Raw genomic sequence first — 26,827 nt, forward strand, 5'->3', positions numbered from 1 at the left:
TCCTTATTTTCTATGGTGGAGTAGGTCAGGGCGTGACTGGGGGGTTAGTCTAGGTTATTATGTTTATGTGGGGTTCTAGTTTTGGTTTTCTATGTTGGTGATTTTGTATGATTCCCAATTAGAGGCAGCTGGTAATCATTGTCTCTAATTGGGGATCATATTTAGGTAGCCTTTTTTTTCTCCACCTGTGTGGATATTGTTTATGTGTTTTGTGCATGTGCACCACTTAGTCACGGTTTGTTGTTTCTTTATTGTTTTGTTTTTCTTAAGTTTCACTTAGAAATAAAGATGTGGAACTCAACCTCCGCTGCGCCTTGGTCCGCCTCTACACATGATCGTGACAGTTCTGACAGCTCTGTGCATCCTCTGAGACATCCAGTAATATTTCAACCCTATTAACCCCAACATTTCCCCAAGTTTTCACCATCATTGTAGAGCCCTAGTTATTTTGGTTGCTTTCACAGTCATTTCTGAAAATGATGATTTATTCTGAATAAGGTCATTAAGGTCAACCCTGTTATGTGAGCTGAACTCTCATTTTAATAAGGTGAAAATTTTAATTAACTTTTAAACAAATAAACATTGAACATCTAATAGTCAGATCATAGTGTGGTTCTACTCTTTTTGGCAATTTTCTTGTGTTTTGTTGTGGGAAACTGAGTGAGTGGAGCATATATACCTGCTGGAGCACGTGCTACAGGTGTGTGTTGCTATGGTGTCCAGTGAGCTGAGATAAGGCAGGGCTTTACCTAGCAAAGACTTATAGATGACCTGGAGCCAGTGGGTTTGGCGACGAATATGTAGCGAGGGCCAGCCAAGGAGAGCATACAGGTCGCAGTGGTGGGTAGTATATGCTGCTTTGGTGACAAAACGGATGGCACTGTGATAGACTGCATCCAATTTGCTGAGTAGAGTGTTGGAGGGTATTTTGTAAATGACATCGCCAAAGTCAAGGATCGGTAGGATAGTCAGTTTTACAAGGGTATGTTTGGCAGCATGAGTGAAGGAGGCTTTATTGCAAAATAGGAAGGTGATTCTAGATTTAATTTTGGATTGTAGATGCTTAATATGAGTCTGGAAGGAGAGTTTACAGTCTAATCAGACACCTAGGTATTTGTAGTTGTCCACATATTCTAAGTCAGAACCGTCCAGAGTAGTGATGCTAGCAGCAATTGGTTGAAGAGCATGCATTTAGTTTTACTAGCATTTAAAATCAGTTGGAGGCCACGTAAGGAGTGTTGTATGGCATTGAAGCTCGCTTGGAGGTTTGTTTACACAGTGTCAAAAGAAGGGCCAGATGTGGATCAGAGAATCACCAGCAGCAAGAGCGACATCATTGATATACTGTATACAGAGAAACGAGTCGGCCCGAGAATTGAACCTTATGGCACCTGTCGTGACGTTGTATTAGTTCATGTGACGACTGTTGTTCATCGAATGATTAAAGTTTCTAATTGCGTGATTAACTGAATCAAGTAATTATTGAACTCATTAACCTGGGGCACCATGGGAAAAGTAGTTTTTATTGAGATTCTATTTCCCAAATTAACTCAAAGAATATCAGAATATCGATTTTACCACAGCCGCTAATTAACCAGTTGCCTCTACCAATCTCGTTCTGAACGTTGTATAGCCCGTGAATCTGCACGGACCCGGGTCTCACCAATGAGTTCGTAAAATACCAATCTCTAGGTTGATATCGCGCTGTGCAGACTGGCAGGTATTGACCGAGCTGAAGCTAGCTGGTGTCAGAGTTAACGGTGAAGTCCGCTAGCAGTGGCTAACTGACTACTAGCTAGTAGCTAGTTAGCTGGCTTGCTTCTGATGGGGGTTCCGATTCTAAAGTATAAAAATAGCAGATCCATACCACATTGGGTGAGGAGGGTTGCAGGAAAGTATATTCGGTTCGTATATGGAAAGTGAGATTAAAATATATACTAAGTATATACAAAAAAACAGAGGAAATGACTATGTACACGGGACAAGATAAACACATGTCCGACTGCTACACCATCTTGGGAAAAAAAAGTGACTGACGTAACAGGAGAAAAACTTGTTATACAACCAAATATAGAAATTGCACTTAAAAAACTAAATTCTGTTTAGTTTTTTTGCCCTAGCACTAGAAAGCTGATTCAGATAATCAAAGCTTGATGATGAGTTGGTTATTTGAATCAGCTGTGTAGTCCTTGGGTAAAAACAAAACGTGGACCCGGGGGGTGCAGGACCGAGTTTGGTAAACCCTGCCCTAAGCGGTCGCTTATGTTGCCCAGTGGCTAGGGCCGGCTCTGGAGAAGGCATTCTCATTCACTAAATTGCTCAAACACATCTATGCAGGTATGAGTGTATGCAAAGCACAGGTACACGCACAGAGGCAAATCTCTGATCTGAGCAATCATAAAGTATTTGCTCGCTGAATCAGTTATTAATAGATCATGAACTGAGACAACATATACTACAGTATGTCCAGTGTATTTACCATAATAGCATCTATTAACCAGATCAGACAGCTAACTAGACTGTAGCTGTAGCTAGTTTCATCTGTTTTCTTTGTTGTCACTACAATTCTGGATAAGAGTATCTACTGAATGACCAACATTTTGATGTAAATGTAAGCCAGACTCTCATTGAATCACAACAGAACAGAAGCCAGTAGGCTAAATGCAGTGGGGACTGAATAATCACAGCCAATAGCTAGAAGGTTAACAGTAAATCAGCATCGTACGTCATCAGCATTCCTTTGCCTTCAACTTCATTTCCTTTATTAATTCTTTATAGAAGAGAAAAACAGCACTGAGCCAATTAGTATGTAGCGCAAGGGGAAGATAAGACCAGAACACTGAGTAAAAGAACGGCTGCATCTCAAACAGCACCCTATTCTCAATACAGTGCAGTACTTTACGCTAGACTACTGTGGGGGAATAGGGTGCCAGTTGGGATGAAGCAAGCTTTTCAGTGTAGTGCAGCTGGGCTCATTGAACTGACATGTGGCTTTGTAATGGACACTAACCTTTCACCTCACATATTATATCTCTCCTTTATTAACCCATATTGGAAACAGACACATGTCATGTATATAGTAACATGAACACAGACACGGTCATCCATCCAACACACCAGACCTGGGTTCAAATAGTATTTGGATTCTTTCAAATACTTCATATGCACTTGACTGAGCTTGTCTCACACAATGGAACAAATGGAATAGTCCCAAAAGTGCAAATCCCACCTACCGGGTCACTCAAGGCAGGCCCAATAAAACACAAAAAGTATTTGAAAGATAAACAAGTACTTAATTAACTCCAATCTGCTGTACGGTATAACAGACACTGCCACCCACCCGCCCATCTACCCACCCACTCAGCCACCACCAGCATTGTGGTCCCTAACAGCAGGTCCCAGAAACATCTCCATCACCATCACCAGGGGTCTAGGTGCTACAGTACATGTGACTGAGGGCACATTAGCAACCCAGCATAAATAGATATCAAATATCCTCCTCTCATTAGCACAGCAGCATCAAAATAAACAAGCCCTTTATCACTCTGCTCTGCGGAGAGGGGATGCTCAGCCATGGACAGAAAACAGGCCTCAGAGTAAATAATAAATATACAGTGCCTTCGGAAAGTATTCAGACCCCTTGACTTTTTCCACATTTTCTGACGTTACAGCCTTAATCTAAAATGTATTATATAGAAAAAAAATCCTCATCAATCTACACATAATACCTCGTAATGACAGAGCAAAAACAGGTTTTTAGAATTGGTTAGAAGTGTATTAAAACAAAAAACAGAAATACCTTATTTACATAAGTATTCAGACCCTTTGCCATGAGACTCTAAATTGAGCTCAGGTGCATCATTTGATCATCCTTGAGATGTTTCTACAACTTGATTGGAGTCCACCTGTGGTAAATTCAATCGATTGGACATGAGTGTGCAAGAGTGCAGAATAACTGATACATTTACGAACACTCAACACCCGCTGAATATGGCCGGTGTCAGTAAACAAAAAAGCTTAGTTCAATTGTTGCGGTCACCAAAGCTCTGGATAACATGAAAACAGCTTAACCAGCTATGTTAATTAAGGCAAGTAAAATGGTCAGAGTAAGGTGTTCTCTTATTTATGTTTGGAAGTAGCTAGCAAGCTAGCTAACTGGGGCAGCAGGGTAGCCTAGTGGTTAGAGCGTTGGGCTGGTAACTGAAAGGTTGCAAGTTCAAATCCCCAAGTTGACAAGGTACAAATCTGTCGTTCTGCCCCTGAACAGGCAGTTAACCCACTGTTCCTAGGCCGTCATTGAAAATAAGAATTTGTTCTTAACTGACTTGCCTAGTAAAAATTTTTTTTAGCCAGTTAGCTTGGGTGCTTGACTGCAGTTGTGAGGTCAGAATGCTCGCATCAACCCTACTCCTCGGCCAGAGCGTCCAGTGTGCGCTCTAAACGCTCCGAGAGCAAAACACCCTGAATTTACAAACAGACAATCTGACAACGCTATGAATTTACGAATGCCCAGCACATTCTGAAAGTTCTTTAGCACTCCGGAGTGAATTTATGAATGCACCCTATATAAGGTCCCACAGTTGACAGTTCATGTCAGAGCAAATACCAAGCCACGAGGTCGAAGGAATTGTTCGTATAGCACCGAGACAGGACTGCGTCAAGGCACAGATCTGGGGAAGGGTACAACAAATATTCTGCAGCATTGAAGGTCCCCAAGAACACACCGTGCTTCTACACCTGCATTGCTTGCTGTTTGGGGTTTTAGGCTGGGTTTCTGTACAGCACTTTGAGATATCAGCTGATGTACGAAGGGCTATATAAATACATTTGATTTGATTTGATTTGAATGACCTCCATCAACCTTAAATGGAAGAAGTTTGGAACCACCAAGACTCTTCCTAGAGCTGGCCGCACAGGAGAGTAGGGCCTTGGTCAGCGAGGTGACCAAGAACCCGATAGTCACTCTGACAGAGCTCTAGAGTTACTCTGTGGAGATGGGAGAACCTTCCAGAAGGACAACCATCTTTGCAGCACTCCACCAATCAGGCCATTATGGTAAAGTGGCCAGACGGAAGCCCCTCCTCAGTAAAGGCACATGACAGACCACTTGGAGTTTGCCAAAAGGCACCTAAGACTCTCAGACCATGAGAAACAAGATTCTCTGCTCTGATGAAACCAAGAATTAACTATTTGGCCTTAATGTCAAACTTCACATCTGGAGGAAACCTGGCATCATCCCTACAGTGAAGCATGGTGGTGGCAGCATCATGCTGTGGGGATGTTTTTCAGCGGCAGGGACTGGGATGCTAGTCAGGATCGAGGCAAAGATGACTTGAGCAAAGCATAGATAGATCCTTGATGAAAACCTGCTCCAGAGCGCTCAGGACCTCCGACTGGGGCGAAGGTTCACCTTCCAACAGGAAAACGACCCTAAGCACACAGCCAAGACAACATATGAGTGACTTCGGAACATGAATGTCTCTGAATGTCCTTGAGTGGCCCAGTGATACGCCAGTGAATTAATACTGGGTGATATTTAGCATCCACACAAACGCCCCTACTGAGTGTGTACCTTTCACCTGTTTCAACGCAGGAGTGTACAGTACCACTTAAGTGGTTTAGTTGGCTGTAGAGATTGACTGTTCACCATGGACACATATGGAGTCACATACAGTACCGCTTACTTCCAGCTCGTCTGGATCGCCATATAGGCCTATGTTACTGAGCCAAACTACATTAAAAAAAAAATCAAAACAAACAAGTGTTTCTGGATAGAGAGAATGAAAATGAAAGAGCCAGGAGTAGTATTGTTAGCTGTGGCTGTCAATAAATTACACAGATGAACAAGGCAAAGATATACAATAGCAATTTGTCCTTACTAGAGGTGATGTAATCTAACACAGAACTGTTTATTTGTTAGACTTTGTATTTAATCCGTTTCTGTTTCAATGACAAGCTCACTCAACACTTGAATATCCCTAGACAACAAATGTACTGTATATGTCCAAGGAATATAAGTACTGTGTTCTTAGGTACAGTAGGTCTATGCATATAGTAATCCTCAGATAGAAAAACTGGGTTTCTCTCAGACACCACAATCTATTTAGTTGTTGTGTGGCTTTGTATCTGCTCAATAGGTTGTAAGGAAGTGAAAAACGAAACCTAATCTATTACAGGGAAAGCCAGACTAGTGATGTATTCTCTTTTGACCAGCAAATGTCTGTGGTGGGAAGACTGCTGATACGGATGAGTCACCTCATTAAAGGAAAAATCAAGCAAAAATAGTGTAATGCTAGAAATAGTCAATTGGGAGGGGAAAAATACTAGTCTGCATGAATCACTTAACTTCAAGCACAAAGAAAAACAACAGCCTAAGGTATACTACCTAGGCAAATGGGTAGGAAGTTAGGCTTCAAAGGGGGAGCTGCATTGCTTTGGCCTCTCCTTACTCGGAATAGCCACGGTTATTCGAATATTTCTTTCTTCTCTTTCTTTGTTCTCAGGAAGGCCAAGTCTGAATATTTTGTCTGTTACCACTGATAACCTGAATGACCCTAGAAAGTTCTGGAAGGCTATTAAGTCTGGTAACAGTAATGTTAATGAATTACCGTCATGTGTTTTGAAGGACTCTGTTGCTGTATATGACAAAACTGAAATGCTGAATTGTTTCAATGAGCACTTTGTATAATCTTGTAGGCTGTTTGATTCAGTGTCCTCTGTTTCTGTACACCCCTGTGTGGATGAACCAGTGAGAGCTGGTCAAACTTTTAGCTTTTTGCCATTCTCAGTGCAGGAGGTACATAAAGCCCTGAAATCCTTAGATCAGAGAAAGCCTGCAGGTCCTGATCTTTTGGATCCCTGCTTTTTAAATCTGGCAGCTGATTTCATAGCTGAACCACTTACATATCTGTTCAATCTAACCCTGGAATAATCTAACCCTACCACTTTTAAAAGGGGGAGATCAACTCTTTTAAATAATTATAGGCCAATCTCAAAGCTGTCACCCCTGGTGAAAATACTTGAAACGCTTGTGAATGAACAGCTAAAAGAGTTTTTATTTACTAACTCTATTTTATTAATGTACCAATCAGGCTTCAGGAAGAGGCATAGCACAATTACAGCAGCCATGAAGGTTTTAAATGATATCACTGAAGCCCTTGATAAAAAACAGCACTGTGTCTCACTTTTTATTGATCTCTCTGAGGCTTTTGATACAGTTGATCATGCTATAATAAGGCAGAGATTGTGGAGTGTAGGTATTTCTGTCTGATAGAACTCAGTGCACTCAATTTGATGGTCTTATGTCTGTTAAATTGTCTGTCTTTAATGGTGTGCCCCAAGGCTCTGTACTTGGTCCTCTCTTATTAACTATTTATATAAATGATTTAGACAAAAATTTCATTTTTATGCTGATGATGCTGTTATTTACTGTTGTGCCTCGTCTCTTACAAAAGCTTTCCAGAACTTGCAAACTGCTTTTTATACTATTCAACATACCTTGTGTCAATTGAAGCTTATCCTCAATACTGACAAAACTAATCTAATGTTTGTTTTCTAAAGCAAGAGCAGGGCAAGGAGATTGAGGTTGTAACCTCATATAAATATCTTGGAATTTTAATTGATGACGGCCTCTCTTTTAAATTGCATATTCAACAACCTACAAAAGAATTGAAGCTGAAATTGGGATTTTATTTTAGAAATAAGGCGTGTTTTTCTTTTGAAGCCAGAAGGAGGCTCATGTTAGCTACATTTATGCCTTTACTAGACTATGGGGATATTTTATATATGAATACTCCCGCTCAGTGTTTGAGATCAATTGACACCCTTTGCCATGGCACTTTGAGATTTATTTTAAACTATAAAATCCTTATGCACCACTGCACTTTGTATACCAGGGTTGGCTGGCCTTCTCTAGTCACTCGTAGGCTTAGGCACTGGTATACTTTTATTTTCAATGCCATTTGGGGGGTTTACTACCTTTTTATTTGGGCATTTTTATTGTTCAGAAATGTGGTGGGTACTCTCTTCGTTCGCTGGACTTTATCCTGTTAACTGTTCCAAATGTCCGAACTGAATTTGGTAAAAGGGCTTTTATGTACTCTGCGCCATGGTCTTGGAATGCCTTACAAAATACTTTTAAACTGTAAGAACTTGTCCCGATTGGTATTTTTAAATCACTGATGAATGATCTTGAGACTGATTCCCTGACCTGTCAATGTTTTTAATTTGCTGTTTTTGATTTTGTTATACTCTTGTGAATTCTATGGTTTTTACTAGATTACTTGTAGTTTTTCATGTTGTTTAATGACTTGGTGCAGCCTATCTTGGCCAGGACGCTTTTGAAAAAGAGGTTTTAAATCTCAATGAGCCCTTCCTGGTTATATAAAGGTAAAATTAAAAAATAAAAATAAAAATGAGAAGGAGTAGGCTACAACGAGCAACTGACAGGTAGGCTGATGTTTAGTCTGAATGGAGTTGCTGTAGACAAGAACGGGGAGTGCAACGAAATATCCCAAGCCTCTGCCTCCCCCTCCCCAGCCCCGCTGCAACAGCAGCAAGCCACTCTCCCCCGAGTTTCGCAGCTTCAGCAGCATGCAAGTACCCCAGTATAAACAACTTTTTTTTAAACACATGTATTTCGACTATCCAGATATCCCCTCCAAAAATCTGGATATTATTCGAATAGTGAAATTATTTCAAATTTGCATCCCAACCCCTTGCACAACCTGGCAATTGACTCTCATGCTGGTTACCTAAGGGTATCACAGGTATCCGACCTGGGTCAAATGCATTGATTTAGTTTGCACTTTTGGCGAAAATTAACTCAAGATCAGTGTTTGAATGTGCAGTATTTGACCCAGGTCTGACAAAGGTATTGGCATTTTTAGCTCAATTTACCTATGGGTATAACAGGTATTGCTAGTACTCACACTCGCTGTACTGCTGCAGCTGTCCAAACTCAGACGGACTCAGACACTCCCAGTCCCCAACTCCCTCTCCCATCATGATGCCAGCTGGGGTAGGTGAGGGAGGATGGTAGTGTGCCTCTCAGGGTACAGAGGTTCTAGTGCTGGTTATCCCTGGGTGGTGAAGAGGAGTGAGGTAGAGCTGAGGAGGTTAACTGTCATCCCAAATCCTTCCCAGTGAGTGGAGGTGGTGGTAGAAACAGATGCCAGAGATGGTGGGGTGGAGGAAGGGGGATAAGGACGGGCAGTATGTGATATGGAGGTCCAGCTAGAGGCAGGTCTCTAGGTATTTCCCGCTCTCTGACGTCAGACTCAAGCTGTTCCCCTCATCTCTGGTAGGAAGTGATATGTCCACAGCCCACAGGCAGTCCACACAGGGTCCCTTAGCAGGTCTGCTGCACCAATGACCTATAATGATCTAGATAGATAGGGGGGGTAGAGAGAATGTGCAACTTAGCTTTTATCAAACCATCTTTCACCATTTAAGAACACAGAGGACATACATAGAATACAAACAGAAAGGTTATACCCCTGTTGTTTATCCCGTCCTGGATAAACAAAAACCACATACAGTACATAGAGTTAAAAAGTGTCGCTCCTAAATGGAGCCAGCTCTGCTCTGTGGAGGAGAAATCAATACATCTCTCTGGATGGACATCCTCACAGGGATGCAGCCAGGTGGAAAATGCACAGCAGTTTACCAGTTCATAGACACACACACTCACACATGCACACACACAAATGCGCACATGTTTGCGCACACACACACACACACTCACACAAAATGTACCCGTTCAAGGACAGGGAGGAGGGTGGGGAGAAAGATTCAAGCATCAAACATCTGTAAGGTGTAAATCAGGGGTGTCAAACTCATTCCACGGAGGGCCGAGTGTCTGCAGGTTTTTGGCTTTTCCTTTGAATTAAGACCTAGACAACCAGGTAAGGGGAGCTCCTCACCAATTTGTGACATCAATTTATCAATCAAATGTATCAATCAAGAGGGGAAAGAAAACCCCCACAGACACTCAGCCCACCGTGGAATGAGTTTGACACTTGGTGTAAATGCAACAGAAGGAGAAACAGCAACACAGGGGAAGGATCGGGGAGAGGACCTATAACTGAGGCCAAGGTTGTGTGATGATAGCTGCCCTACCCTCAGTGAGAGTTAGGTGATGATGTTAGCCGTGGGAGCTCATCACAGAGGTGTAGATTGGACTCCTGGGGTTGGTGTGGAGAGATCAAAATTGAATCTCGTCAACCACATATGTACTAACACAAACACACACATACGCACGTATACAGATGCACAAACGCAGACACACACACATTCATGTTCACATACACATTTACACACGTGCATGCAACATGTGCAAGAATACTGAATAGACACACACTGTGATTTGCAACTGATCCAATTCTATGAGAGTTTTTCTGATGCATTCTCTTCCTAGAAGTTGTAAAGATGAAATGACTTCTAGGTAAAACTACAATATTTAACAGTACTGTGGCATGGGATGACTTGATTGGCAGAAAGAGGAGAGGGAAATTACAAGAGAGATTTAGTATACTAGTTAGGTAGACCTCAAGAGTAGACTGACAGAACAATAATAAGAGAGAATACAGTGTAAATTATGAGATAATCAGAATAGCAAAAATTAAATTACTTCTCGGTATTGTAAAGCATAAGCTGATTTGAAAGGCCCAGAGAGGATGGATGACTAGAGAGACCTAGTTTGATATAGGCAGACCACAACTGTTTGGCACAAGGCGCTACAGAGGGTAGTGCGTACGGCCTAGTACATCACTGGGACTGATCTCCCTGCCATCCAGGAAGTTTATACCAGGTGGTGTCAGAGGAAGGCTCTACAAATTGTCAAAGACTCCAGCCACCCAAGTCATAGACTGTTCTCTCTGCTACCGCATGACAAGTGGTACCGATGAACCAAGCAATAAGACTGCTAAATAGTTTGTTAAATAGTTAACCAAATAGCTACTCAAACTATCTGCATTGACCCTTTTTGCACAAACATATATATATTTTTTTACTTGTCACATACGCTGCTGCTACTGTTTATTATCTATCCTGTTGCCTAGTCACTTTATTCCTAGTTATATGTATACAGTATTTACATCAATTGCCTCATAATCCTGCACATCAACTCGGTACTGATACCCATGTGTATAGTTACCAGAATAGCCAAGTTATCAATACACATTGTTATCAATACACGACCCCACCCTGTGCAACTGGGTAATGGACTTCCTGATGGGCAGCCCCCAGGTGGTGACGGTAGGTAACAATATCTCCACCCCACTGATCCTCAACACTGGGGCCCCACAAGGGTGCGTTCTGAGCCCTCTCCTGTACTCCCTGTTCACCTACAACTGCGTGGCCATGCATGCCTCCAACTCAATAATTTGCAGATGACACTAGAGTGGTAGGCTTGATTACCAACAACGATGAGACGGCCTACAGGGAGGAGGTGAGGAATCAGGACATTAACCTCACACTCAACGTCAACAAAACTAAGGAGATGATTGTGGACTTCAGGAAACAGCAGAGGGAGCACCCCCTTATCGACATCGATGGGACAGTAGCGGAGAGGGTAGTAAGTTTTAAGTTCCTCGGCGTACACATCACAGACAAACTGAATTGGTCCACCCACACAAACAGCATCGTGAAGAAGGCGCAGCTGCGCCTCTTCAACCTCAGGAGGCTGAAGAAATTCGGCTTGTCACCAAAAGCACTCACAAACTTCTACAGATGCACAATCGAGAGCATCCTGTCGGGCTGTATCACCGCCTGGTACGGCAACTGCTCCGCCCACAACCGTAAGGCTCTCCAGAGGGTAGTGAGGTCTGCACAATGCATCACCGGGGGCAAACTACCTGCCCTCCAAGACACCTACACCACCCGATGTTACAGGAAGGCCATAAAGATCATCAAGGACAACAACTACCCGAGCCACTGCCTGTTCACCCCGCTATCATCCAGAAGGCGAGGTCAGTACAGGTGCATCAAAGCAGGGACCGAGAGACTGAAAAACAGCTTCTATCTCAAGGCCATCAGACTGTTAAACAGCCACCACTAACATTGAGTGGCTGCTGCCAACACACTGACTCAACTCCAGCCACTTTAATAATGGGAATTGATGGAAATTGATGTAAAATATATCACTAACCACTTTAAACAATGCTACTTAATATAATGTTTACATACCCTACATTATTCATCTCATATGTATATTTATATACTGTACTCTATATCATCTACTGCATCTTTATGTAATACATTTATCACTAGCCACTTTAAACTGTGCCACTTTGTTTACATACCCTACATTACTCATCTCATATGCATATACTGTACTCGATACCATCTACTGCATCTTGCCTATGCCGTTCTGTACCATCACTCATTCATATATCTTTATGTACATATTCTTTATCCCTTTACACTTGTGTGTATAAGGTAGTCGTTTTGGAATTGTTAGGTTAGATTACTCGTTGGTTATTACTGCATTGTCGGAACTAGAAGCACAAGCATTTCGCTACGCTCGCATTAACATCTGCTAACCATGTGTATGTGACAAATACATTTGATTTGATTTGATTTATTATTACTTTTATTATTACAATTATAACTTTTATGTTATTTCTCTATTTTCTTTATTTCTGCATTGATGGAAAGGGCCCGTAAGTAAGCATTTCACTGTCAGTCTACACCTAGTGTTTACGAAGAATGTGACAAATACAATTTTCTTTGACATTCTAGTGTGAGAGAGAGAATACAGTGTCTCTAAATATGGGGGAAAGTGTACATTTGACAAGCCCTGGGTGGCCTAAAAGTATACTATAGGGGAGAGTGGGATAAGTTGAGCCAGCCCTTCCCACTGGGCACACACTAATTGAATCATCATTGTTTCCACTTCATTTCAATGAAATTATGTTCAACCAATGTGGAATAGATATTGAATTGACGTCTATGCCCAGTGGGTTGTTTCTAGGAAATCAGATACAAAATGAATTATGTGGCAAATAATTAGGAAGAGATCATCATTTCATGGAGTAGATGAAGGAAGAAACCACATGGAAAAAGTGGTTTACAAGTTAAGTAGAGAAAAAGGACTTTCCAGCCAGGTCTCATAGACTAGATGTAACATAGCACATGAAAATCCAGGACACGCAAAGACAGAAGGTTACTTCACAAAAATGAAAGGAGGGTGGTTTGTCAGGGTGTATGGGTAGGTGTATGAAGTGAACAACTAGCAACCCAAACTTTGCGTGTTCAAATCTTATCATGGACAAGTTTAGCATTTTAGAAACTATGCAACTAATTACTACTGTTTAGTTATTTTGCAACTACTTTGCATGTTAGCTAACCCTTCCCCTAACCATAATCTTAACCCTTTAACCTAATCCCTAACCCTAACCCCTAGCCTAGCTAATCTTAGCCACCTAGATAACATTAGCATTAGTCACCTAGCAACCTAACTAACGTTAGCCACAACAAATTGTCATTCATACAAAATGGATGATGGAGATCCACAAATTAATACATACCATAAAACGTTACATATCAGACTATATTGAGTTTCCCCAGATTGAATTTTACTATGTTATGTCTACCCCTGAGTCCAGGTTAGATTTTGACAAAGTCAAATGAATGTATTGTGTTATAAGTTTCATGATGCTTGTATCTAAACCCAAGTTGAACGTTTTAAGATCGTTTTGTACAGCATTTGAGGTTCCAAACCTAGCATATTTTTAACTGTGTGGGATAATATAGTCAGAATATTTGCCTTGTGGTATGTTGAGCCAATAACCAACATACAAATGATTATAACATGTTGCCAGTTTAATGTTGCCAGTTTTGTTGCAATCTGTCATGCATATGAACTCAAGATAGTGCATTGTCATAGAGCATATATCATCATGCCCTGTGTTCACAAGCGTAAAACAAGCAGGGGTCTAGCCCCTTGAGGTTCTTGAGTGAGCAGGCAAGGAAGTGAGAGAAGGGAAGAAGTCCATTCGAGCAGCATCAAGGGATGAAAAAATAAACTGAATGGCACTGAAGAGGTACAGTACATTAACAAATAAGAAAACAAACATGTACCTGTTTCAAAGGAGAGGCAATGATACAGTAGCAGAGACACACAAGGTCTTTTCTGACTACATGGAGGCTGAGCTTGCTAATTATATTAAGAATCTTGTGGACCAGTTTCATGGGCTTAGTAGCCTCAAATGCAGAGAACTTGTCAACAAATTGGCACATTGAAACAACATCCCTGTCCCAGACAACTGGTCAAGAATTGGAAGGGTAAGTGATATTTAATAGAGAGATCTATATCTAAATATAGGCATACATTTAAGATTTGCAATATACCACATCCCCATGAATTAAACATTGACCTACCAGCACCATCACCCACTGTCACAGGACACCACCACCCACTCACCATTCTCTCCTACTTTACTGAAGAGGTGGTCAGACAATATGGAGGATCCACTACTCTAATGGCATTAGAAAACATAAAGAGACCTTTGTCTGTACATAGACTATGGGGCAGCATCTAGGCCTATTTTCAGTACCTATTCTCAGTACAACCAAACACAGATGGTCTGATCTCTATGAGTATGGTCTGTATTTGTCCATGTTCCTGTCAAATCATCCAGTTCCTGGAAAGTCATTTGAGAGCAGATTGTCTGAGCTTGTGTGTGCGCTCTTCCAATATTTTCTTACTATTTGAGGGAGCCTGGCAGGGAGCCAGGTGGGTGTTAGTGTCCCGATATAATTAAAGTGCCCAGTTGGGGTTTGATTTGGGCAGTACTTTGCCAGCACTGGGCCAGGTTACATCTGTCAAGCTAGCCTGGCACAGCTTTATCAAACCTGAGGTACAATATCTTCTTTCCTGTTCATTTTGATCATTAGTGTGATCCAGAGTTTCATAACATCATTTTTCAGTTTGTCCATTAATCATGGCTGGTGTTATTCTCCCATAACAGCAATAAATATGAATATGTTCCCCCAGAGGAACAGTTTACTTCCAACTCGGGGTCCCAAACAAATAGAATATTATCATATTCCTTTGAGAGTACCAAGCTAGTGGAATATATGGAAATCATCATATTTGGAGCTAGCGAGGTCACGTCTCAGTTTTCCTGCCTATCAATTCTTAACAAATGACTCGATGAATCAATCAATATCCATTGCTCAAGTTCTATCAGTATGACTTTTGCTCAGGTTGACACCTGGTTATGCCATTACTTCACAAATTGCTGAGTGGACTATCCTGACTAAATATAGATTAGTTGATTGAATACACTTAGACTAATGAAGATTTGAGTTTGTGTAGGACAATCTCAAGGGTGAATGGATGCAAAAATCCAACTGTGAAGCACCACTGTGTCACTTTCAGACAGTGACATTTCTTGGCATTTTCCCAGACACGGCCATACTGTTTCTGTCAACAGATGAGTTGAATAAAGGTGCTATGGGTTTGAGAATGAAGGAAGGCAAAAAAAAGAAAGAAAAAGAAAAAAAGAAAGTATGAATCCCAATTATTGGATAATCAAGCCTGGAAGGAAGTCTAAAAACTGGAATGTGTTCAAAACTGGTCAGCCTGCGGTCATGTACTTTGTAAATATACTAAAATAGACCAAACAAACATTCTCCATGTGTAGCCTATCAGTCTCCCCTTTCTCTCCTCTGTCTCACAGCCAGTCACAGGCTGTAATGACTGTGTACTGGCGGCAGAGAAGTCAGACGCAGGAGAGCAAAGACAACGGCGCAGTTTAACATTAAAAATGACCGTGAACAAAAACAATATATACAATGGGACAAAACCCCTTCGCACGCCAGACATAACGTGCACATACATTTACAATAAACAATTCCGGACAAAGACATGGGGGAAACAGAGGGTTAAATAACCAGCATGTAATTATGGAATTGGAACCAGGTGTGTGGGAAGACAAGACAAAACAAATGGAAAATGAAAGGTGGATCAGCGATGGCTAGGAGGCCGGCCACGCCGACCGAACAAGGAGAGGGACCAACTTCGGCGGAAGTCGTGACACAGGCAGACAGGGACAAAAAGGTGTTGTTCCAAAATTAAAGTTCTGTCGTACCTGATAACTTTCCACATCCAAACAACGTACAAGGGTGGCATGTGATAATGGGGCAGCAGCACAGCATGCATGCCTGGATATTGGAGACGTACAGTGGAGGTGGAGGACAGAGAGAGGAGCGGAGTTGGTTGTCTGTGTGTGTGTGTGTGTGTGTGTGTGTGTGTGTGTGTGTGTGTGTGTGTGTGTGTGTGTGTGTGTGTGTGTGTGTGTGTGTGTGTGTGTGTGTCATTTCACAAGAAAAGTTGATCTTGTTCCTTACTTGGAGTTCCCCGAAAAATCAGAGAATGACTATGATGCATGTGTGTATGTGAAATGCAAACCATGATGCCTTCACTGCACGTCATCAGAGTATGTGGGAAGACAGAGCATACTATGAGCTCAATTATACAGACTAGGAATCGGGGAATCCTTTTGATACACACCTCCCCCAGTCTGCAGGACAATGACAAAACATGACCTGTGAGTGGTATGAGTAAGGCTTCTATTTTTAAGTTTTTCCACAGGAAGAAGAGTCAGGTCTTGTGGTCCCCCCTGATGATTGAATGAATCATGCAATGAGCAACATGCAACCCTTATTATTTCTGAGTCAGAAACTTGCCAAAAGCCAATGAGAAAAAAGCCCACACAGACACAGACAGAGAGAATCAATCTAACCATCCTTTTGCCAGACGGACCTCCTCTCTCTATTTAGTGTCCTAATGGACTGCATGCAGTAAGTTGTTCAGCCATTTAAACTGTTGATTTTGCAAAGAAAAAAGAGAGGAAAGGAGAGTGGATATTACCACCTCTAAGTTTATACTCAGCCTCCCATGTCTCAGCACTGTAGAGCACTACCACTACTACACTGTGATAATGAGGCTGCAGCAAGGCTAGTTCAGACGTAGAGCATGCATGCTTGGAGAATGGAGATGTACAGTGGAGGTGGAGGACAGAGTGGAGGAGTGGAGCTGGTTGTGTGTGTGTGTGTGTGTGTGTGTGTGTGTGTGTGTGTGTGTGTGTGTGTGTGTGTGTGTGTGTGTGTGTGTGTGTGTGTGTGTGTGTGTGTGTGTGTGTGTGGTTGTCTGTGTTTGTGCATGAATCCGGGGGAAGGAGAGAGGGTAGGGTAGGGGAAATGAGGGGAGGGGCCGAGGGGGAGGCAGAGGCACTTTCCGATCAACGGGATGGGACTTCCCCTCTGTGCAGAGGGATTCTGTTTGCTCACAAGGTTGCCTAGCAACTCTGACGTCATACAGTAAGTGTGCACACAACAAGCACAATAGGGGGGGGTAGGGGGAGGTTCAGCAGCAGAGTGGCACCTTATGGATCAGTACTCTCGACAGTTTATATGTCTAGAAAGGTGCAGTACCAGGCCAGTCTGGCTGTATTTTTACTTCTGATACTAAGATGCTCTGTCTGTTGCAGATCATCATTCTCCCAAGTCGTCCTATAATAACCTGGCAGGCCCCGTTTTTCAGGAAAGCTTAAGGTGAAAGCCTCCTCTCCAATCCAATCCACACACCTAGAACCTAACACTTCATTATAGTCAAAATATTTGTTGTTTAACTTTTCAAATGTTTTACCTTTTATATGTGGCATAATCACAACCAGTCACAGTGTTTTAATCTGATTAGGCTACTTCAAAAGCCTCATGTAAGCATGCACACGTTCGTCCAAAATATAATTCCAGCATCATCAACATGGCCTGACATTAACCAGGTTTCCATCCAACCTTTTTATGTGTGTAAAGTACATGTTGGATAAAAAGGTCACAACATCATGGGAAAGCGTGCAATATATTAGGCTAGATTAAACAAATGATGATGAACTTCACAGGGTGGTGAAAGTGCTTATCAATGAGCTTGATGCTCCTTTCAATAAATACTGAGGATCTTATTCTGGTGACAAAACCCCACTTTTGTCCATAATTATCTCATCATGTAGTAGGCTATACCTGCATTGTACCTGCGAGCTGTTCGCTGGAGCACGTGTAGTACCAGAGTGGGCACACTCGCTGTACCTACGCAACATTTCTTTGTGACATAACCATCAGTAGGCCTGCAGTGTAAAATGCGATTGAACCCATTTAACTTGTATTTTTTATTCGGTACCTGGGAATTTATGCGATAAAGTTATTTTTATGTGCACTACATATTTACTCACAGAGTTTTATCCACAGGTCAATTTGATGGAAACAAATCTGATTGGAAAATGCGCATATTGTTTTTATGCAGATTTTAGAATATTCGCATGGAATTCTGGCACCAATTGGATGGAAACCTATAGACACCCTAAAGACAATGGCAAGTGTTCTAGTCCAGTGTCACTTTGATTAGTCCTGTACATCATGGTTCACCAGCAGCCCTAAACATCTAAAGAATAAGCTGCAGACCAGCCAAAACAAGAATTGTATACTCCCCTCTCATACTCATCTGGAGATCGAGCATTTTAAGCGGCTCGTCTGTCTATCTGTGGGAAAGAAGTAGTATTTTTTCAACTTGTTTTGTATTTTCTTGTTGTTGTAATTATTACGCTCCCCAATTGATTCAACTTGGTCTGGTCCACAGACTTATCACGGACTCAGCCCCCAGGTACTTAACAGAGATGTACACCAGCGTATTACCAGAGCCAGAGACTCTAATATTCACTGTTTTAAATATACCAGTGCGGTTGAGTGGAACAAAGCAACTCAAAACCATACCAACCATAACCACTTTTAAAAAGAATGTTAAAAGCTGGCTGATGTGTGAACATTTGTATGTATCTCTGTAATGTGTCTGTATCTCTGTAATGTTTCTGTATCTCTGTAATGTGTCTGTATCTCTGTAATGTGTCTGTATCTCTGTAATGTTTCTGTATCTCTGTAATGTGTCTGTATCTCTGTAATGTGTCTGTATCTCTGTAATGTGTCTGTATCTCTGTAATGTGTATGTATCTCTGTAATGTGTCTGTATCTCTGTAATGTTTCTGTATCTCTGTAATGTTTCTGTATCTCTGTAATGTGTCTGTATCTCTGTAATGTGTCTGTATCTCTGTAATGTTTCTGTATCTCTGTAATGTGTCTGTATCTCTGTAATGTGTCTGTATCTCTGTAATGTGTATGTATCTCTGTAATGTGTCTGTATCTCTGTAATGTGTATGTATCTCTGTAATGTGTCTGTATCTCTGTAATGTTTCTGTATCTCTGTAATGTGTCTAGCTCTGTAATGTGTCTGTATCTCTGTAATGTGTCTGTATCTCTGTAATGTTTCTGTATCTCTGTAATGTTTCTGTATCTCTGTAATGTTTCTGTATCTCTGTAATGTGTCTGTATCTCTGTAATGTGTCTGTATCTCTGTAATGTGTCTGTATCTCTGTAATGTGTCTGTATCTCTGTAATGTTTCTGTATCTCTGTAATGTTTCTGTATCTATGTAATTGCATGTACTGATAAAAAAAATAGGGACCCCGATGGAAATAAGTCCCTGACTTTAATGTGCAATCCCGTTTACTCTTTGTGTTTATGCATTTTTTTGAACTGACAAATAAAATCAACTAAAACGATCTAAACTGGGCGGCGGGCATTTGATGAATGAAAGAGACATCTGTTACAAAACACGCAAAACATGAATGACATTCGGAGATACCAACAAGGTAAGGAGGGACCTATTTTCTGTTTGCCGAGATTGAACTAGCCTATTTATTGTGGTGTTGAAAATGCAAGCCATGATATTGAAGCCTCCAAAGTCAGTGTGCTTTGTTTATTGCATTGTCACAAAAACCTGTTGGTGGAACATGTTGCATGTATTTTAGACCATTATAAATATTGCATCTTCATTTGGAAAATCAGATTTCCCACTAGCTGATCATTGTCTGCTGCCAGCTTTAGTCATAGTGTAAGCCTAATGAAACAGGCAGGGAGCGGGTGCTTGTCCGCGGTGGTCGGCAAAACCTCAACCTTCTGTCCCGTAGCCCTGCGTGACATCGACTGTGCCACAAAAGCATGCTGAAGTGGCAAAGTTAATACCACGTTTATAAACACAGGGTCACTACAGTAATTGTTATGTGTGGTCGTAAACATTATTCTTAGTTAATTCTATGATGGGGAGGGTGTGCAAAAAGCATTTCAGTACAAAAGAAGTGCTGTCCTTAATGAGCTGCAGTGAGTCAATCAGCCATTCAGACTGTTAATGTGGGGAGGAAAAGAAAGAGGAAAAGAGAGTGGATATTACCACCTCTAAGTTCATACTCAGCCTCTCGTTTCTGCAGAGCACTACCACTACTACTCTGTGATAATGAGGCTGAAGAAGTACAGATGTAGAGCATGCATGCTTGGAGATTGAAGACCTACAGTAGAGGTAGAGGACAAAGAGAGGAGTAGAGCTGGTTGTCTGTGTGTGTGTGTGTGTGTGTGTGTGAGTGTGAGTGTGAGTGTGAGTGTGTGTGTGTGTGTGTGTGTGTGTGTGTGTGTGTGTGTGTGTGTGTTGTGTGTGTGTGTGTGTGTGTGTGTGCGTGCGTGCGTGTGTGTGTGTGGGGCCGAATGGGAGACAGAAGCACTTGCCAATCAATAGGATAGGGCCTCCCCTCTGTGCAGAGAGGGATTCTGTCTTGCTCACAAGGTTGCCTAGCAACTCTGACATCATACAGTAAGTGTGCACACAACAAGGAGATGCACAATAGGAGGAGGGGGAGGTAGGGGGAGGTTCAGCAGCAGAGTGGCACCTTATGGATCAGTTTCTGTCTTAGTGTGGGGTATGTGTGCATGGGCATGTGAAAACACACCAAAACATGATCGTTTGCAGTGCAAGTCAAGCTGTGACGTCCACACACAATGTGGAAGGACCAATCCACTATCACAAATTATCGTGAAATAGACGCAAATTACTTTTGCTAAATTCGTGATAGAAAAACGAAAAGAAAAAATGGTGTCCACCAGACTTATTTGTATACAGTGCATTTCAATCACAGATGAAGGTAGTAAGTTATTAAGGCAGAAACAATAGGAGGGAGGTTGGTTGAGGAGGATGGGTAGGTGAATACGCAGCCAAAATGTTGTGTGTTTGAACCACATGATAGACAAATTTAGCATTTTAGCAATTACCAACTTTGCAACTACTTACTACTTTTTAACTACTTAGCTAGCATGTTACCTAACCCTAATCCCTACCACTAACACTCATACCTAACCATAACCCCTAATTCTAACCTTAAGCCCTAACCTAGCTAATGTTCGACACAACAAGAAAAACGTGAATTGGGCACGAATGCTTTATGAAGAAAATTTTGTGGTGGACACAAAACAACTTTGTGTGCCTGTCACAAATTTCAAACAAGTAATTTGTGTTTATTTAATGATAATCTGTGATAGTGGGTTGAAAGGACAGAGTATACTGAATTAACTCAATTACAGTGCATTCGGAAAGTATTCAGACCCCTTTTACTTTTTTCACATTACATTACAGCCTTATTCTAAAATGTATTAAAATTTTGTTTTCCCTCATCAATCTACATACCATACCCCATAATGACAAAGCAAAAACCAGTATATACACATTTTTGCTAATTAAAAAAAACAACAACAGAAATTTCACATTTACAGTACTTTGGCAACTTTGGCAGTGATTACAGCTTGGAGTCTTCTTGGGTATGACGCTACAGGCTTGGCACACCTGTATTTGGGAATTTCTCCCATTCCTCTCTGCAGATCCTCTCAAGATCTGTCACATTGGATTGGGAGCGTCGCTGCACAGCTATTTCCAGGTCTCTCCAGAGATGTTCAATCGGGGCGGCAGGGTAGCCTAGTGGTAACCGAAAGGTTGCAAGTTCAAACCCCCGAGCTGACAAGGTACAAATCTGTCGTTCTGCCCCTGAACAGGCAGTTAACCCACTGTTCCTAGGCCGTCATTGAAAATAAGAATTTGTTCTTAACTGACTTGCCTAGTAAAATTAAGGTAAAAAAAAAAAAAAAAAAATCAGGTTCAAGTTTGGGCTCTGGCTGGGCCACTCAATGACATTCAGAGACTTGTCCCAAAGACATTCAGAGACTTGTCCCTGCATTGTCTTGGCTCAGGGTCGTTGTCCTGCTGGAGCAGGTTTTCATCAATGGATCTCTCTGTACTTTGCTCCATTTATCTTTCCCTTTATACTGACTAGTCTCCCATTCTCTGCCACTGAAAAACATCCCCACAGCATGATGCTGCCACCACCATGCTTCACCGTAGGGATGGTGCCAGGTTTCCTCCAGATGTGATGTTTGGCATTCAGGCCAAAGAGTTCAATCTTGGTTCCATCAGACCAGAGAATGTTGTTTCTCATGGTCTGAGAGTCCTTTAGGTGCCTTTTGGCAAACTCCAAGAGGGCTGTCATGTACGTTTTACTGAAGAGTGGCTTCCGTCTGGCCACTCCACCATAAAGGCCTGATTGGTGGAGTGCTGCAGAGATGGTTGTCCTTCTAGAAGTTTCTCCCATCTCCACATAGGAACTCTGGAGCTCTGTCATAGGGACCATAGGGTTCTTGGTCACCTCCCTGACCCAGGCCCTTTCCCCCGATTGCACAGTTTGGCCGGGTGGCCAGCTCTAGGAAGTGTCTTGGTGGTTCCAAACTTCTTTTACTTAAAAATGATGGAAGTCACTGTGTTCTTGGGGACCTTCAATGCTACAGACAGTTTTTGGTATCCTTCCCCAGATCCGGTCTCGGAGCTCTACGTACAATTCCTTCGACCTCGTGGCTTGGCTTTTGCTCTGACATGCACTGTCAACTGTGGGACCTTATATAGACAGGTGTGTGCCTTTCCAAATCATGTCCAATCAATTGAATTTACCACAGGTGGACTCCAATCAAGTTGTAGAAAAAACTCAAGGATGATCAATGGAATCAGGATGCACCTGAGCTCAATTTCGAGTCTCATAGCAAAGGATCTGAATACTTATGTAAAAAAAGAATACATTTGCTAACATTTCTAAAAAACAGATTTTGCTTTATCATTATAGTGTATTATGTGTAGATTGATATGGGCAAAAAATATTGTATTCATTTTAGAATAAGGCTGTAATGTAACAAAATGTGAAAAAAGTCAAGGGGTCTGAATACTTTCCGAATGCACTGTATACAAAATGTTAAACGGGGAATCCTGCACTCGAATCTCCTTCCTGACAAAACAAGGTCTATGAGTGGTGTAAAGCTTCTATATTTCTGTAATTTCACGAGAAAAGGAGATATTGTTAATTGGAGTTCCCTTAAAAATTCTAGATTTAATATGATGCATGTATACGAAATGCACAACATGGTGCCTTCACTGTCATCAGAGTACGTGGGAAGACAGAGCATTCTTTATGAGCACAATTATACAGAATAGGAATCGGGGAATCCTTGCATACACACCTCCCCCAGTCTGCATAACAAATTACAAAACATGGCCTGTGAGTGGTATGAGTAAGGCTTCTATTTTTAAGTCGTTGCACAGGAAGAAGAGTCATGGAATGAGCAACGTGCAACCCTTTTATTTATGAATCAGAAACTTGCCAAAATTAAATGAGAAAAAAGCTAACATTTCCTCTCTCTGTTCAGTGTTCTAATGGACTGCAGTGAGTTTTTCAGCCATTCAGACTGTTGATTTTGTGAAGAAAAGAGAGGAAAGGAAAGTGGATATTGACGACTTTGTGATCATACTCAGCCTCTTGTCTTTTTTTGTCTCCCAGCTCTGCAGAGCACTTCCACTATTACACAGATGGGGCAAGGTTTTCTCCACTCAACATGCTCTATCTGTTCCCTGGTAAAAGTCAGCTTTTTGTCAATAAAAAAAACATAACATAAATGCTCAAATTGAAACATAAATGCACAACTTGCACTGGAGTGAGCCGTTTATGGCTGCAGCATAAAAAAAATGAAAAGCCACTAAGTAAAACTGCTGTCTGTGAGAAAAAATTTTTTTGTCTATTCAATGATGTAAATACCAGTCGATGTAAATACATTTCACTGGTCATGTTTATCGGTCCATAGGTTAATTTGCACAATTTAGTGGAATTTATAGGTTAATTTGCAAAGTTTGGGGATTTAAATTGCCGTGTGTCTATTTTCGTTAGTCGTTATCTTTATCAAACAAGCACAGCATACAGATACAGAGCTTATGAACAGAAAATCTCAGACAGTGCGAGAGCTGCTGCCACAGCTTCTCAAACAGCTTCTTCATTGCTGCTGGAGTGAAACGTGCTTTAATAAGCCCAATCATTGCATAACAATTCTAAATGCAATCCCATTTTTAAAAAACTTTAAAAAGAGCTACTATTTTTATTTCTCAACTAGTAATTGAAGAGCGCTTCCCATTCGCCATTCAAGTGTATATAGGTAATGGTAGGCAGGCTTCAGCGTCACACACCACTTTGCAATGAGCCTGAAGCACTAGGCATTTTGAAAATATATACTTAAAGGGTAGGAAGCCTTTCGTTTTTACTCACCAATGTAACAACACAGTGTGGTCAAAAAACGTAGTAACTTAGTTATAGTCACGATCTGGTTACCTATAAGTGTAAACATAGTTGTTTAGAGTTATTACATATTTATTCACTTATTTCCGGATAACCTCTAAACTACCCACAATGCACTATTTCTCAACGTTATGAGGACGATCTACTTTGTGCTACCGAGTTCGTATGCTAGCTCGGTAGCGAGCGCAAGCTGGCCGCACCTAATACTATTCACATTTGTGGTTGTTTTATTTAGTGGGAACCCATTAGTGCTTTCTTGCTGTGGGTTCAAAACTAAAGAGAAAATCATACCTGCTACCTCTATAATACTTTGTCTGTTCTCCTTTTTGTTTTGTCAACTTTTCGGCATGTTCTCTGTGAAGTAGGCTACAGATGTTTTGTAAAGTGTTCCACCTTGGCTTAGTAGCTCTCTAGCTGACTGACATCTGGAATCTAGCTATTTTGGATTTCGGCCAGGTGAAGCACCCGCCTTCCCTTCTCTTTGATAGCTAACTCAGCCTGCACTCATTGGATGGGCCCCAAACATCAATCTGTAAGTCTTTGCTTTTAATATGCGGTTATGTTTCAGTAAATGTGGTGGTTGGCTAGGGTGGCTAAGCTAATAGCTAGTTGGCTAAATAGCTAACTTTAGCTGGTTGGCTAGCTTTCTGGCTAAGATAACTGCATATAGTTAACATTATTTGATAACTGGTTAGATGGCGTTGTGTATTTCCAAAACTTTATTTTATTTTAATGTAGCTGTAAGCTTGCTATTAATAGCAACTGGCTGACTCATTCAGTTTTAAACTAGCGTTAGCTGGCTGGTAGGGCTATCGTTAGCAGGCTAGTTGGCTAGCAACATTGCCAGTTGATTTGTAAAAATATTTTCATTAAGTATTTGCTTGTAAGTAGGCTGACAATTAAATTGTTATACATTACACACATGAAATCGCTGACATCCCACTGGGCACACACTGGTTGAATCAAGTTGTTTCTACGTCATTTCAAAGAAATTATATTGATCCAACATGGATAGATATTGAATTGACATTTGTGCCCAGTGAGATGTGCGTGGCACTTCTGACAAAGGTGTTTTCCAGCTAATTGCATTATGCAACGAACATTTATGCGTTGCCTACTGCCTTGTGTGCATTGCTACGCTTATAATGTGGGCTCCCGAGTGGCGCAGCAATCTAAGGCATTGCATATCAGTGCTAGAGGCGTAACTACAGACCCTGGCTTGATTCCAGGCTGTATCACAACTGGCCGTGATTGGGAGTCCCATAGGGCAGCGCACAACTGGCCCAGCGTCGTTAGGGTTTGGCCGGGGTTGGCCGTCATTGTAAATAAGAATTTTTTCTTAACCTACTTAATAATTGTTACATCTTCTCCTGCTCCTCCCCTCTGGCGTACGACATCGCCGGTAACCACCGTTCCACCACCGTTCATCATTACGCACACATGTTAATCATTATGATTCACACCTGGACTTCATTACCTTCATCATTTCCTCCTCTTTATATGTCACTCTTATGTTCACTCACTAGTTGGTATTATTCTTGTGTACTGGCTTGTAGCCACATGGAATTGTCTCATTCCAGGTTTTGTTTTATTAAACATTTCACCTGCTTCCCGACTCACAGTTCCATTATTACAATAATGTAGCCTAGGTCTAGTGGTTGTATGAATTTGGGATCTATTGTCCTACAACTGCCCCAAAGTCTGTTTGGAATAGACAATTTCTTTCTCGCACAGAACGACAAGCTGACCAATATAATAAGTTAACTTTTCTACTATGGGAGATATTAGTTTGACATAGGCTAGTGATTTTGCTGTTCCTTACTCGTCGTGTTGGCTGATGAAAAGTAAATGTAGCAGTTTTTTTAACATCTTTAACGTGCCCTTCGGAATTAGGTAAGAAGGATGCACGCTGATTCCTTGAGTTGCATTTTCTGTTAAGATGAATAACCATAATCAAAATGTGATTTCTGTCATTCTGAGCACCATGGGTCTGCTAAATTCCTCAAATGTCTGTTAAATTAAAATGATGCCAGTCAACCCCTGACCTGTCTGGTACTGTAGAGACAATGGTGACTCAGAGGTTTTCTATGTCCTCAAGCCATATGTAGTGTCATCAGACAGTACACCGAGTACTACTCTCTCCAGACTCACTGACCACTGTTTCTTCCTCTACTGTAAGCTTTAATATTTCATTCGGCTGAGGTTTTTGAAAGCTCTATATCTTGCAATAATGTGTTGATGTGATTTAAAAACAAAATTGAAAGGAACATATTTACATTTATATACTGTAAG

General features: G+C 41.4%; 1 protein-coding gene across 2 annotated transcripts in view; it reads right to left on the reverse strand.

Moving 5' to 3' along the window:
* Positions 1-26,827, reverse strand: part of LOC135519328 (diacylglycerol kinase beta) — a 166,679-nt gene that overhangs the window by 124,993 nt on the left and 14,859 nt on the right. For both annotated transcript variants that reach the window (XM_064944505.1, XM_064944504.1), the window contains exon 2: positions 8,931-9,384. In XM_064944505.1, coding sequence (XP_064800577.1) covers positions 8,931-9,006 — 76 coding nt within the window. In that variant the 5' untranslated portion in view covers positions 9,007-9,384. The remainder of the gene's footprint in view (positions 1-8,930; positions 9,385-26,827) is intronic.

Source organism: Oncorhynchus masou, chromosome 29 (assembly GCF_036934945.1).
Source record: "Oncorhynchus masou masou isolate Uvic2021 chromosome 29, UVic_Omas_1.1, whole genome shotgun sequence".
NCBI classification, from domain to species: Eukaryota; Metazoa; Chordata; class Actinopteri; order Salmoniformes; family Salmonidae; genus Oncorhynchus; species Oncorhynchus masou.